The sequence below is a fragment of the Tasmannia lanceolata genome, unplaced genomic scaffold (genome assembly GCF_043159265.1).
Source record: "Tasmannia lanceolata isolate RefF3 unplaced genomic scaffold, GAP_Taslan_0.1 ptg000037l, whole genome shotgun sequence".
Lineage (NCBI taxonomy): Eukaryota > Viridiplantae > Streptophyta > Magnoliopsida > Canellales > Winteraceae > Tasmannia > Tasmannia lanceolata.
This window is the reverse complement of record NW_027518714.1, coordinates 7,636,662-7,651,224: the sequence shown is the minus strand read 5'-3', so window position 1 is coordinate 7,651,224 and position 14,563 is coordinate 7,636,662. Positions and strand designations below refer to the sequence as shown.

The following is a 14,563-nucleotide window of genomic DNA, read 5'->3' as shown; positions in this document are numbered from 1 at the left end:
AGATGAGCAAAGTACATTTGGGGGGACAAGAGGTCCCCCAGATACTTCATGTTACATTAGATGACCAACTAGCAGGTTATATCAACCCGTATCATACACAGTAATACAGGTTTCCATGATATCAACTCCAGCTTTCACAAGTTCGTCAGCCCTCGAGTTAGTAGCTCTATGTCTGACATAGAGCTGGGGATGGATTGCTCTGATTAGATTGCGAACCTCATCCAAGATACTATGCATTTTCCACAATCCTTTTGCTATAGATGCATGATAATGACCATACACCAAATAATGGTATATGGTTTGTGCACCCAATGACTCCTCAAGTGTCACTGGTCTTTACTTGTAAATATTGATTTTTATCAAATTGGATACAAATATCAACTTCCATATTTACTATCGAGATTGTTGTAAACGTAGAGATCTCTAATCTCCCCAGAGACTGGTCAAACTTTGACATACAATCAACGACAAGATAGGATGCAAAAAATCACATACACAAAGCAACAAATACAAAAGTTACTTGGTTCAACAATGTGACTGCATCCATGGGAGAGGATGGTTTTACTATTTCGATATAAAGTTTACAAACTCTGCTTTCTACCCTTTCTTTATATCGGCCAAGAAATACCAATAAACTATCACTTTTTCTACCAAAGTCACGTAGATTAGCTAGTCGGGGCGATAAATCACTACCTGAATACAAGGCATCAGAACAAAAAACATCAGTAACTAAAATTTGAAGTAGAATAATCAAGGAATTATCTTGCAAAGCAAATTGCAGAATGATCCTGTGTATAAACCACAGAGGATCGAGCCTCAAAGTTGCACATGCCCATCAATCCAAATGGTCCAATTCATAGGCCATGACCTTAGATTTCCATTTGATAGGCCGTGGCCTTAGATTTGTACTAATGGAATGACCCCAACCCTCCACTGAATTTCGGTGTATAGTTTATACACAATATCATTCTACATTTCTACTCGACCATTTTTTTCCGATCCAACGGTTTTGGTGGAGGCCTCCTTTGTACACGCGCTTTTGCTTTTGCTTTCAAAAGATGAAAGAAGAAAAACAAAGAAAATGAAAGGACGACCAAGGTAAAAAGCAAAGTTCATATTAACAGCATCCAAGGCTCCCCCTCTCAGACCATTGAAAATGCATATAGAAATGCTATGCTTTTCATTTTTCCGGAAAATGGATAGAGTTTTTTAGAACCCACCTTCTTCAAACCAGAAATCTTCAAATGTCTGTTTGCAATATGAAGGTGATGCCTTTACTTTCTTTTCTACTTCTTTGTCTCTCTGTTTCAACCTCTTCTTTGAATTTTTCACGTAATTCATCTCTTAGCAAACAAGCCTCTATCTTGATATCTCTCAAACAAGCTTTCTCGGTTCCTGATTCCTCATTAGAAAGCTGGAATGAATCAAACTACATGTCCCTCTGTTCATGGACTGGTCTCCAGTGTGATCACATGAAGAGACTAGTACTTTCACTCAACATATCAAATTTGAACATCTCTGGGAATTTTTTGCCTGTTATCTCAGAGCTTAAAAGCCTTGTGAATCTTTCTGTGGCTGGTAACAATCTCTTTGGCAAGTTCCCGCCCGAGATTCGTAATCTAACAAACCTCAGATTCCTCAACATATCCAACAATCAGTTCAATGGCAGCTTGGACTTGGATTTTTCTCATTTGAAGGAGCTTCAAGTTTTGGATTCTTATAATAATGATTTTTTTGGGTCTCTTCCAATGGGGATTTCAGAGCTTCCTAAGCTGAGGCATTTGGATTTTGGTGGAAATTACTTTTCAGGGAGTATTCCTTTAAGTTATGGAGGTTTGAAGGAGCTGAGTTATCTTTCACTTGCTGGAAATGATTTGAGTGGTTTTATACCAGGTGAGCTTGGTAATCTTACCAACTTAAAACAGCTTTATTTGGGTTATTACAATGAATTTGATGGTGGAATCCCACCTGAGTTTGGAAAGCTGGTCAATCTAGTTCATCTAGACTTGTCAAATTGTGGCTTAGAAGGTCCAATTCCACCCCAATTGGGTAGTTTGAAGAAATTGGATGCCCTTTACTTACAAACAAATCAGCTCATTGGCTCAATTCCAGCCCAATTTGGTAATTTAAGCAGCTTGAAAGTTCTTGATCTTTCAAACAACATACTAACTGGTGAGATCCCCGTCGAGTTCTCGGAGCTGAAAGAGCTCACTTTATTGAATCTTCTGATCAACAGATTTCATGGGGAGATCCCACATTTCATAGCAGGGCTACCCAATTTGGAGGTTTTGAATCTTTGGCAGAATAATTTCACCGGAACGATCCCTCCGAAGCTTGGACGGCATGGGAGACTTACAGATCTTGATCTGTCTACTAATAAACTTACTGGTCTAGTCCCTAGAGGTCTATGCTTTGGCAGGAGGCTAAAGATTCTGATTTTGTTCAATAACTTTCTATTGGGTCCTCTACCTGATGACCTTGGAGAGTGTACGACGCTATTGAGAGTTCGACTGGGGCAGAATTACTTGACTGGATCAATCCCTTCTGGGTTTCTTTACTTGCCTGAATTATTACTCATGGAACTGCAAAATAATTACCTTACTGGGAGAATTGATGAAGAACCAACTAAGGTACCTTCAAAACTAGTCCAGCTGAACTTGTCAAACAATCGCTTAGTGGGTCCCCTCCCTTCTTCATTAGGAAAATTTTCAGGTTTGCAGATTTTTCTCCTCAGTGGAAACCAAATTACAGGGGAAATTCCATCTGAATTAGGACTCTTAAAGCGTGTTTGGAAGTTAGATTTGAGTAAAAATAATTTCTCTGGTAGAATACCGCCTGAGATTGGTAATTGCTCCTTACTAACTTACTTGGATTTGAGCCAAAACCAGCTATCTGGCCCAATTCCATTTCAAATCAGTCAAATTAGAATACTCAATTACCTTAATATCTCTTGGAATTTCTTAACTCAGAGCATTCCAAAGGAAATAGGGAGCATGAAGAGCCTAACATCGGCCGATTTCTCACATAATGACTTCTCCGGACGAGTACCCGAAACAGGACAGTTTGCGTACTTCAACGCCTCTTCTTTTGCAGGTAATCCTCATCTCTGTGGGTCATACTTGAACCCATGCAATTATTCATCAGCATCTCCATTACAATATGAAGAGCAAAGCGATGTTAAATCTCAATTTCCAAGCAAATTTAAACTTGTTTTTGCATTGGGCCTCTTATCATGTTCTACGGTTTTCGCCATAGCGGCGATCATCAAGACTAGATCAATAAGGAGGAGGAATTCAAGGTCATGGAAGCTAACTGCATTTCAGAAGCTAGAATTTGGGAGTGAAGATATTCTAGAATGTCTCAAAGATAAAAACATTATAGGGCGAGGGGGGGCTGGTATTGTTTATAGAGGACAAATGCCTAATGGAGAAGAAGTGGCAGTGAAAAAATTGTTGGGGATAAGCAAGGGTTCATCTCATGACAATGGATTCTCAGCTGAAATTCAAACACTTGGTAGGATCCGGCATCGTAACATTGTTCGTTTGATAGCATTTTGCTCGAATAAAGATATGAAATTACTCGTTTACGAGTACATGCCTAATGGAAGCTTGGGTGAAGTCCTTCATGGCAAGAAAGGGGCGAATCTCAAATGGGAACTTAGACTCAAGATTGCCATGGAAGCGGCGAAAGGCCTCTGTTACTTGCACCATGATTGTTGCCCTTTGATACTTCATAGGGATGTCAAGTCCAATAACATATTGCTCAATTCTGACTTTGAAGCCCATGTCGCCGATTTCGGATTGGCCAAGTTCTTGCAGGACACTGGTACCTCTGAGTATATGTCCGCCATTGCCGGTTCCTACGGTTACATTGCACCAGGTACGAATCAATTTTATTAAACCAAATCGGTTTTAAGGTTAAGCATATCATATTTTCCTTAAAAAGTACAAAATTATGAATTTCTTTGAGATAAAATTTGAATTCCATTCCTACTCTTTGGTTGTCTGTTTGAGTCTGAAGAGCAAAAACATCCTTCTAAACTTTAATATATTAGATTAAATGACATTAGTTTCTTAACCCACTAGCTAATGTATCTCTCATTCTATCTTCTTGGTTTCTTTCATCATTTTCTTTTATTTATTTCACCATTTTTTTCTATTTTCCAAGTTTTTTATTCCTTTCCCAAAACAGAAAAGGGCTGGTCACATTTGGAGGGGAAATTAAACACATGGGTCTTGATCATAGTTTGAGGGAAAGTGGACAATAGTGAAACCCACTTGATTTATGGATTAAGGAAAACAATTACTTCAAAACTATCTTAAAAGCAAAAGCAAATTTTCCTTTCACCCTTTCCTAGTTTCTTTGAAGAATGATTGTATAGAAATAAAAATTGTAGAATACCTATTTGCTGACCCAAAGTAGTAAGCTTTATCAACTGTAGTCCAAGAACAGCACAAACACAAAGCAACATCCTTCTTTTGCTTTTTTCCATCTCCCATCGCAGACGCAGCATTTGAGTGAGCTTTTGTTTGTCTTGGAATCCATAAACCGTGCACATTCAAGTGAAAATAACAGAACTTATATCCAAGCACAGTCCTAAAGAATCTTGATTGGGATCAAACCTTCTTTTTTTTTTCTCCAAACCCCAGAAAGACATTTATAGCCAGTAAAGCATAACAGGCATGCCTGTTTTTTAACCATTGTATTGTTTGTGTCCATTGAAAAGGAAAGGGGCTTCTAGTCTATAAATTGGAGTGCAATGGAATACTAATGTTCACCTTCGTAAAAAGACCCATTTGACGCTTCATGAGGGATAAAATGACCATTTTGTCCATGTCAATTTTAGTAATTATTTTACCTGTTTTTTCTTGGGGAAACAGAGTACGCCTACACATTGAAAGTTGACGAGAAGAGCGATGTTTACAGCTTCGGCGTGGTACTGTTAGAGCTTATAACGGGCCAAAGACCAGTATTCGAAGAAGAAGGATTAGATATTGTCCAATGGGCAAAGATGAATACCAATTGGAGCAAAGAAGGGGTGGTGAAGATCTTAGACAAGAGACTGACCAACGTTCCGCTAGACGAAGCAATGCAGGTCTTCTTTGTAGGGATGCTTTGTGTGCAAGAGCAAAGTGTGGAACGGCCCACCATGAGAGAGGTCGTTCAGATGCTTGCACAGGCCAAGTAATCACAGACTTAGTGTAATATGAGCCGTCGGATTGCATTCTTCCATGAATTTTGCCTTTTTCTTGCTAATGTAGTTTTGATTTGTACCTTTATTTCTTAAATCCAACGGTCCAAATTGACGGGCTCCGCCCAAGCACTAGAGGGAAAGAGGCCATCTTAATATAGAGGACTTCTTTCAGTGGATATGGGTATTTTCGTAAGTTTCATTTTTAGATTTTGGGGGTGTTTTGAGTGTCTAAAAAACCCTGTGGAGACATGGATACAGTGCCAAGTGTACTTTATTATGGTACGTACTAGTCGACTGTACTCTGCAATATTTTTTCAGTGTATTGTCCAATGATGGATTTTCTTTTGTTTGTATTTATTCCATGTTTTGCATGCAGGGGTGTTCATTATTCGGTTATAACCGAATAACCGAACTGAACCGAATTGGTTTGGTAGGTTCGGTTCGGTTTCGGATTTTTTGTTTTTTTTTTAAATTCGGTTATTCGGATTCTGTTTCGGTTATCTCAAAAAAAGAATCGGTTAACTGAATAACCGAAATTATTGATAAAAAATCATTATTTTTTCAGGGAAGTGATTTTTCAGCCCCTTTTGATCACTAGGGACACCCAGCGCCAGTGTATCAATGACTAAAAGGGGGCTAATGTACTTGACTTCAGAAAAATCCAGTGGGTTTGATTGCCCCGTACACTGGCGCTGAGTGTCCCTGGTGATCAAAAGGGGCGTAAATATCACTTCCCTTTTTTCAAAAAAAGTGCTATATCGTCACTCCATATGATGATCAAAACCGTCCATTTAATTTATCACAACTTAATTAGGTTGTGTTCAAAAAATCATTTCGATAGGATGATCCTAGCCCTCCGATCCAAATCAAGATTTTGCCTTTTTTTTTTTCTCTTTTTCTCCCACTATTCGGTCATTCGGTTATAACCGAATAACCGAATTTTCAATCGGTTCGGTTAAAAAAAAATCTTTTAAATGAGAGATAATTGGCCCAAGAGCTTATAAGGAACTTTTCGAGATGCAAAAGAAGGGTATACCTTTAATCTTAACCTTCAATATCTTCTCCTCTGTCTTGAGTCCAGCAACTTCGATCTACCAAATGCTGGCTAAATTCAAACCAGTCTAATTTATTTTTTGTCTTTGAACAATTAGAGAGCTATTGAATAGCAATCTCGGATTAGTAAATAGTCAGATATAAGGGAGGCTTGTATATGTGTATCTGTGTCTTGTCTTTTGAGCTTCTAAAGGGTATTTATTGGTACGTGGGTAACTCGGTAGTTGCTTAGCTTCTCCTGGACACAATAATGACATGTCAACTGTTCCCAAAAACTCCTTGATATTAAAAATTCATGTGACAGCTAACTCAGAAAAAGAGGGCCACATGTGAAGGGGAGTGTTGAAGTATAAATGATTAAATAACACCAACTCTAACAGCTTGAGCTTTTGGAGTAATTGGTTGTTTCACATTCTTCATCTCTTCAATGTTGTGCAACACAATGTTAAATGCCTAATTGGCCGTAACACAAATAAAGAAAAACAAAATAGAGTAGAGAAGGGGATGGTTGATTCGAGGCAACCGGACCTCCTAAAGGCTCAATTCGAGAAGAGCCATTACTCTCCTAGAAATATAGTTTATGTTTCTGCTGTAAAATTCTCCTCTTTTATTAATGATAAACATGCCATTTTAAATAGAGCAACTCCATCCCACGTTTTGCAGTTAAGTGGATAATAGCAGTTTTACAGTTAAGTGGATAATAGCATGATCCAAATGATAAGTAACAATGAGAAAAATCAGAAAAAGTGACAGCTACCGAGATTCCTAATAACAACCATAACTTTAAGGACTCAAATAAAACAAATAGAAGCCTAAAACTTTGGAGATTTATTTGTGGGAGATTTTGTAGCCGTTTTGGAGAATCCAAATTCCGCACGCATCACACAATCTCCGCCTTGGGGAAGCATCCGTAAGCCTTGAGCAGCCCATACAACTCCTCCAACATGTCATAAATCTCGTTGCTCTTTGGGTGTTTCAAGTCTCCTGCAACAAATTCATGTTACTCACTTGGCCGTCGGAAATAACTAGAGACGGATGGATGCTTGACACGTGTTGAAAAACTTTTAGAAACGCTGGCGCTTTTACACACAATTGGTTTAGGGTTTGGTTTGGATTTGAAATCTTTCTTTGAATCCAGAGTCCCTTGGGTTCGTTTAAATCTTGGCCCTCTCCAATATGCATAGACGGTCGGATCCACGACACGTGGACATCAATATGGAACGGTGGCGTCTTCTAATAATATCACCTCTCTGTATGAGATTCCACCGGTGTACCCATTATTTCCGCTGGCGTATCCATTATTTCCACTTACACCCTATTTCCGCAGGCGTCTTCTAATAATACCACCTCTCTGTATGAGATTCGGCCGTCGTACCCATTATTTCCGCTTACACCCTATTTCCGCCTACGTCTTCTAATAATACCCTCTCTCTCTCTCTCTCTCTCTCTCTCTCTCTCTCTCTCTCTCTCTCTCTCTCTCTTTGTATGAGATTCTGACGACATACCCATTATTTCCTCCGGCGTACCCATTATTTCCGCTTACACCCTATCTTCGCCAGCGTACCCCTTGATATTCCGGTGGCGTACTCTATAATCCGACGGCGTACCCATTATTTCCACTTACACCCTATTTCAGTTGGCATACGTACCCATTATTTCCGCTTACACCTTATTTTCGCCGACGTCTTCTAATAATACTCTCTCTCTCTCTCTCTCTCTCTCTCTCTCTCTCTCTATATATATATATATATATGAGATTCCGCCGGCATACCCATTATTTCCGCCGGCGTACCCATTATTTCCACTTACACCCTATTTCCGCCAGCATACCCCTTGATATTCCAGCGGCGTACTCTAGAATCCGGCGATGAACCCAGAAAATCCGGCAGCGTACTCGGTATTCCGGCGGCTGTAGACACCCCATTTTGTAGCCGTTTTGGAGAATCCAAATTCCGCACGCATGACACAATCTCCGCCTTGGGGAACATGTCATAAATCTCGTTGCTCTTTGGGTGTTTCAAGTCTCCTGCAACAAATTCATGTGTCTTGTTACTCACTTGGATCAAGGTGCAACCCCGCTCCTTTCGGATCCACTCTCTTTCATCCAGGCCCTCACCCTTGCCACTTCTTCCCACTTTTAAGTTCGCATGGATTTCATGTCCAACAATCATTGAATTCCAAGCAACAACGTCCTTATCTACAATCTTATCAAACAATGTACAAGCGTCATCCTTATCTACAATCTTATCAAACAATGTACATGGGTCATCCTTATCTACAATCTTATCAAACAACGTACAAGGGTCATGCAAGAGTTTCTGGGCTTTGCTAAGATCCCCACTCTTCCTATAACGAGTGATCATAGCAGTGGAACTTGAAAGACACTAAATTTCTCACGGGCATTGTGTCGAACAGTTGGGAGCAGAATTCCCTAGCAATTCCCTTATAGTAAGAGGGATATCATCGTAAATTGAAGGTCCGAAATGACCGCGAATAAAATGGGCATAAAATCCATTGGCTACTGATACTGGCACTATCATGTTTTAATAATTGCACTAACTCGTCTTGAGGAATGACAAACGTAAGGACGCCCTAGCAATCCTTTTCAACCATGTGTATTTAATGTTCGTTTAAATTTTATGTTTGTCAGTGCCCTATTAAATGCCATTTGTTCACATGGACCAATGAGGGTGCCCTTGTAACTGGTTTTACCAAAGGCGCCTTAAGTTTATCATTCCTCTTATTTAAACAGCTGTTAAAAAGGTTATTAGAGTTCCCAAAAAGCTCTTACAAGACAATTAAGGAAAGACATGAAGAGTTTGTGAAATTATTAAAACTACACTTTATGCTCATGTTTTTAGTGCTGCTATGGTGACCAAGAGTGGAATCGATGGTCGAACCTAAGAAATCCCCACATGCCACATGCCACATGCCATAAGAGAGGTAGTTCTGCGATATTCATGGAGAAAAAAGCCAAAAATCAAGCGAAAGATTGCTAATGTGTCAGGAGGCTATTTGTTTGGTTCCACTCTTGGTCGCCAATTATTTGGAAAATAGGCATAAAATCCATATCATGTCGAAAGACAACAATCATCATACAATATGAACCCACAACCATATGTCCGGTGATCATTTTCATGACTATTGTTGGTCATTACAAGTCCAGCCTAATGCTCTAACCGCGTTCCTACTTGCTTAATCTAGACCCTTGATCAAGTACAACAAAGGAAACGCCCTTTAATATGCCTTTAAGCCACTGATTGTTACATGGCTTGATGTTGTGAATGTGTTTCTACCCAAAATTCAATGCTAAGGTAATCAATTCGTCCCCTTCGACGGGATTTCAATTTTGAAGCGATTGAGAAGAAGTGTGGAACATACTTCTTCCTTATGCTCGTGCTGCCTTTGTTAATGATAGAAAATAACTTTAAAGTTGACAAAATACAAAGGAATGGCGAGAGAAAATTATTTTCTTAAAAGAGAATAAGAACGGACAACAACCCAATGCATGAACTAAAGTGAACTAAGAATCTACGAAAAGAAAACTAATGCATTGTTGTGATGACCAAGGACCTCTTCTCCTAATGGCTAATGGGGCTTCCTTTTTACATATCTTCTCTTCATAAAACCTTTCATCCTGATTTCTATGGAAGTAGCCGTTGGTGGATAATTGCTCACTAAATTCGCTGAAAACCTTATGGACAACATATAGTAATTGAGTCAGGCCGAACTAATGAAATAATTCAGTCATACAAGGCCGAATCTATTAATAATTTGGCCAGCTAAGACCTAATTCGGCCTGCCGGAACTATTTAAAAAAAAAACGGGTGTAAACAGAATGAGATCTCTGTTATATGAAAAGTCAAGATCATGCCCTATTGCATTGGCTGTCCAATTTTGATCCAAACCGTTCATCGGTTGCCATGTGTAAAAATCTAGCTCGCACCCATCTTAACCCTATGATCAAAGGAGATCTATCTCCCAGTTAAACGTAGATATTTAATTGCATTTACATTTTTAACCATTTTATCTTCCCAGCCCCAAATTAGAGGATTAGGATTTTTTGAATTAATATATATAAGATCGGTGGGACCCATCCCTGGGTCCCATCTAAAACGAATGACCTGATAGATACATTGTAGAGTGGCCCTACCTATAGTTCTGAAAATTTAACCGAACACCATATTCGGCTTCAGTTTTGGCCCTGTTCATTTTGCATTTCATGAATTGATTGAGTCTAAAACTGATTATTGGATTCAAAATTGCGCTTGATTTTGAGTCCAATGATCAGTTTGGACTCGAAATCAATTATCAAAGGGAGATGAATTTTTCACCCCCTGTAGGATTATGCGCCCCCTTGTAACGTGATTTGACATCAAAAAGCGTTAACCACAATTCACTTTACAAGGGGGGCGCATAATCCTACAGGGGCTGAAACAATCATCTACTTCATCAAACACCAAAGAAAACAGTACCTTAATGAATAAGAATCGGCACGTACAACTTACCTCTTTAACAAATGACATTATTTTCGGCATATTGAGATAAGGATTAAGACTAACGACGGTTTCCCCATCAAAATTAGATGATTATGTAATTCAGAAGTATTGATCATTTTGTTCTCTTACGCTTAGTGCTTGTCACTCATAGTTGTAGAGCCTTGGTTCCCCCTTCTCGCTTGTTCCGAGTTAGGGCTGATTTTTTTTATCTTATTGTTCTATCTTTTTCTATATCTAATAAATCGGTACGGTCCCGTTAAACCCCAGCTTACCCATAAAAAAAAAAAACATAGGTTTCCAACAGAAGGAGAGAGACTCTTTACATGCAAGCCATGCGTTCAGATATTCCATTTCTTCTCAACCTTTTACTTTTTGTATATAATATTTTCCTTCGATCTTTTGGCATGAAACAAACATTTTCTATCGTATAAAAAATAGACAAATCTCCAAACAAAACAGAATGCTACTGTGACTTGCGCGAGCATTACATGTATTTATCTATATGTTGGGACTCAAAGTGTAGGCCCATTGTAGATATATTATTGGCGTCTCAATTTTGCATTCCATTTTCAGATTGTCATGATTTTTAGGCTGTTCCCCGTCCAAGCGCTCACCAACTAGATCAATGGTCCAGATCACCATAAACTTGTGGCTCTGTACAATGGATTGGGACAAGCAGCCAACTTGTACGAAACATATTGACATGTATAGAGAATTATCTTTGCAAATTGAATGATATCTTCCTTAATTAAAATTGTAAAAATGACTCTACCTTATCTTCTTGAAAGTCCCTATTCTTAAATTAAACCGTTAATTTTAGGGAAATGTTATCAGCACTACTGTATTTTGATGAGGGCACTCCTCACTTTATTAAAACTGGAAATGTTATCAGCACTACTGTATTTTGATGAGGGCACTCCTCACTTTATTAAAACTACTGTAACCGTCCATTAGATGGGCCACAGCCTAAATAGGTTGTGCCCTAAAAATCATTTTCATAGGTTGATCCTAACCCTCTGATCTAAATGTTAGAAGGTTGATCATAACCCTTGATAGATCGGAGGGTTAGGTTCAACCTATGGAATTAATTTTTGGGGCACAGCTTATTTAGGCTGTGGCCCATCTAATGGACGGTTTGGATCATCCTATGGTGAGGGCAATACCGTACTTTTAATAAAGTTAGGAGTGCCCACATCAAAATACAGTAGTGCTGATAACATTTCCCTAATTTTATTGCTCAAGACATACGTTTCACTAATCGTAGAGGTGTATTCTTGGTACTACCTCATCAATAACATAAGTTTTGGGAAAAAAATTAAAATAAAATAAAAAATCTAAGTATATCAGTACGTTCTTTACTTACTGATACAATATGTTCTTTACGTAGGTATCTCTAGGAATCGAATGGACTTGCATAACACTGTGGGACTGATGTAAGCCCAATAAGGTATATATGTGGCGTTATTTGTGGAACAAGAGCCCCCAATCAATGGACTCTAAGGTTTGCTTTTAGTTAATTATATATGGGATTGATCCCTACTCTGCACATTGGAACCAAGTCCAACAAACGTTATTGTGTAGAGAGTAGGTCACCCCAGATCATTTGTATGAGTGGCATCATCCCAGGATTGAGCGTCGTATTTCTGCCAAAGTACCAAAACTACCGAGTGAGGTATTTGCATTTTTCTTGTTAAAACTGCATGCTTATGGTTTGATCACGCAACTTTAGTTTAACAATTTATCAGTGTTCAATGCATTTGCTTTATCGTGATAATATTAGTGGGACATATGGTTAAACCTTTTATTTGGATAATATTAGTGAGACGTATGGTTACAAACCTTTATTTGGATAATATTAGTGGAACATATGGTTACAAACCTTATCCTTTTTTTTTTATTATGGGTACCGTTTTATTAGAGAAAAAGTAACTTGTTGAGTCTGCACGTGAAGATGATTGGTACATTGTTAGAGAAAAAGTTTTAGCGACAACGTCGCTTTACATGTTTTAATTATCAGATTACCAAACTCTTTATCAAAGCTTTCTATTGGACTATTCATTTCATTTTCACAAGTCTTGATCCAAACTATTAATCTACTTTTCCTTAGGCCATGTTTTGTTTTGGATTATTTGAGAATAGATTTTAAGTCCAGACCTGTTGGGCTCAAAATTATGTTTAAGCCTTGTGTTTGTTTTGGATTTTGACAATTGATTTGATGCTATTTTTTTACTATAATACTCAGCTCTGGACTCAAAGTTGATTCTCAAAATCCAAAACGATCAGGGCCTAGATTTTGAGCCCAATAATCAGTTTTTGACACAAAATTGATTCTTAAAATCCAAAAAAAACAACGCCTTAGACTACTTTTGGAAATAAAAAGCAAGACCAACTTGATCCGTGAAAGAGAAAAATGAAAGTCAAGAATCAAAGGAGATATATCTCGTATCTGATGAACGATTTATTTTTAATCCGAACCGTTCATCAGCTGGGATGTATGAAAATCCCCCATGCGCCCAACTTAATATTTTTAACCATCCATCTTGCCACACACCTATTAGAGGGTTAGGATTGTCTGAAATATTAGATTTTTGCGACCCATCCGTGGGTCCCATCTAAAACGACTGACCCGATGAATTGTAAAAAGTGGGCCCCACCCTTAGTTCTGAAAATTAAACGGGAGCACCATATCCGGGTTCAGTTTTAATGAATGAGAATAGGCACGTTCAACGTTCCTTTTCAACAGTAACAAATGGCATTGTTTTAGGCATATTCAGATAAGGATTTCACCTAACGACCGTTTCCAAACAGAAGAAGAGAGACCATTTGCATGCAAGCCATGCGTAAATACATTCGGATATTCCATTTCTTTTCTATCTTTTACTTTTTATATACAGATTTTCCTCCCATCTTTTTGCTTCAAAGGAACCTTCTCTCTAGTAAAAAAAAAAAAAAAAACAGACAAATCACCGAACAAAAGAGAATGCTACTGGGACTCGCGCTAGCATTTCATCTGGACCATTTTCAGATTGCAATGATTTTTAGGCTATTCCCCATCAAAGCGCTCCCTAGCTAGATCAAGGGTCCAAATCATCATAGTCCAAAGATGTGTGCCTCTCTAGAATGGATTGGGACAAGCAGACACCTTGTTCAAAACAAATTGACCAATATCTCCCATTATCTTTTCCATTGAATGAATTCTTCCTTAAAATCGAAAAAATGATCCTACCCTATCTTCTTCCATGTCCACATTCTTAGACCCTAAATTCTTTCTATCTATTCCCACTAACAAAGAGCAAAAGACCCAGTAATTTTAGGGAAATGATTTTCGCGCTCCATTGTTTTGATAAACATGCGCTCCACTTGTTTGTCCTGTAATATTTAAAGGTCTTTAAGAGCTTTTTGAGAACCGTAATATTCCTCTAACAGCCCTTTAAATACTACACGATAAAAATTGGAGCGCCTTTTTATCAAAACATTGAAGTGCAAAAATCATTAGTTTCCCTAATTTTATTGCTCAAAATATACATTTCACAAATAATTAGAAGTGTATTCTTCATATGAGCAATGATAGATACAAGGGAGCCCTTGCATAAAGAGCTGCAAAAGGCCCTTTCATTGGATCCACGTCATTTTCAGTTACATTTTAAAATCAATTGAAAAAGTAAAAGCTTGATGATGTGAATCCAATCAAGAGCCTTTTGCGGCTCTTTACGCAAGGGCTCCCTTGTATCTATCATTCCTCTCTTCGTATTACCCCATCATTAACATAACTTTCAGTAAAAAAATGAAAAAAAAAAAAAAAAAAAAAAACTAACAA

General features: G+C 38.3%; 1 protein-coding gene across 2 annotated transcripts; it reads left to right on the top strand.

Moving 5' to 3' along the window:
* Positions 1-1,087: 1,087 nt before the first annotated feature.
* Positions 1,088-5,551, top strand: LOC143862406 (uncharacterized). Of its 2 annotated transcripts, XM_077373451.1 has the most exons (3): positions 1,088-3,093; positions 3,256-3,879; positions 4,881-5,551. In XM_077373451.1, exons 1-3 carry the CDS (start codon positions 1,245-1,247, stop codon positions 5,186-5,188), a joined length of 2,781 nt encoding a protein of 926 aa, XP_077229566.1. In that variant the 5' UTR covers positions 1,088-1,244; the 3' UTR covers positions 5,189-5,551. The 2 variants fall into 2 exon arrangements, with proteins under 2 accessions (XP_077229566.1, XP_077229565.1); XM_077373450.1 differs by having other exon boundaries at positions 1,089-3,879.
* Positions 5,552-14,563: the final 9,012 nt, after the last annotated feature.

Coding starts and splice junctions, on each gene's coding strand:
- LOC143862406 (XM_077373450.1), top strand. CDS start 1,245: ATGTCTGTTTGCAATATGAAGGTGATGCCTTTACTTTCTTTTCTACTT. Junction 3,880..4,880: donor CTACGGTTACATTGCACCAG/GTACGAATCAAT, acceptor TTGGGGAAACAG/AGTACGCCTACACATTGAAA.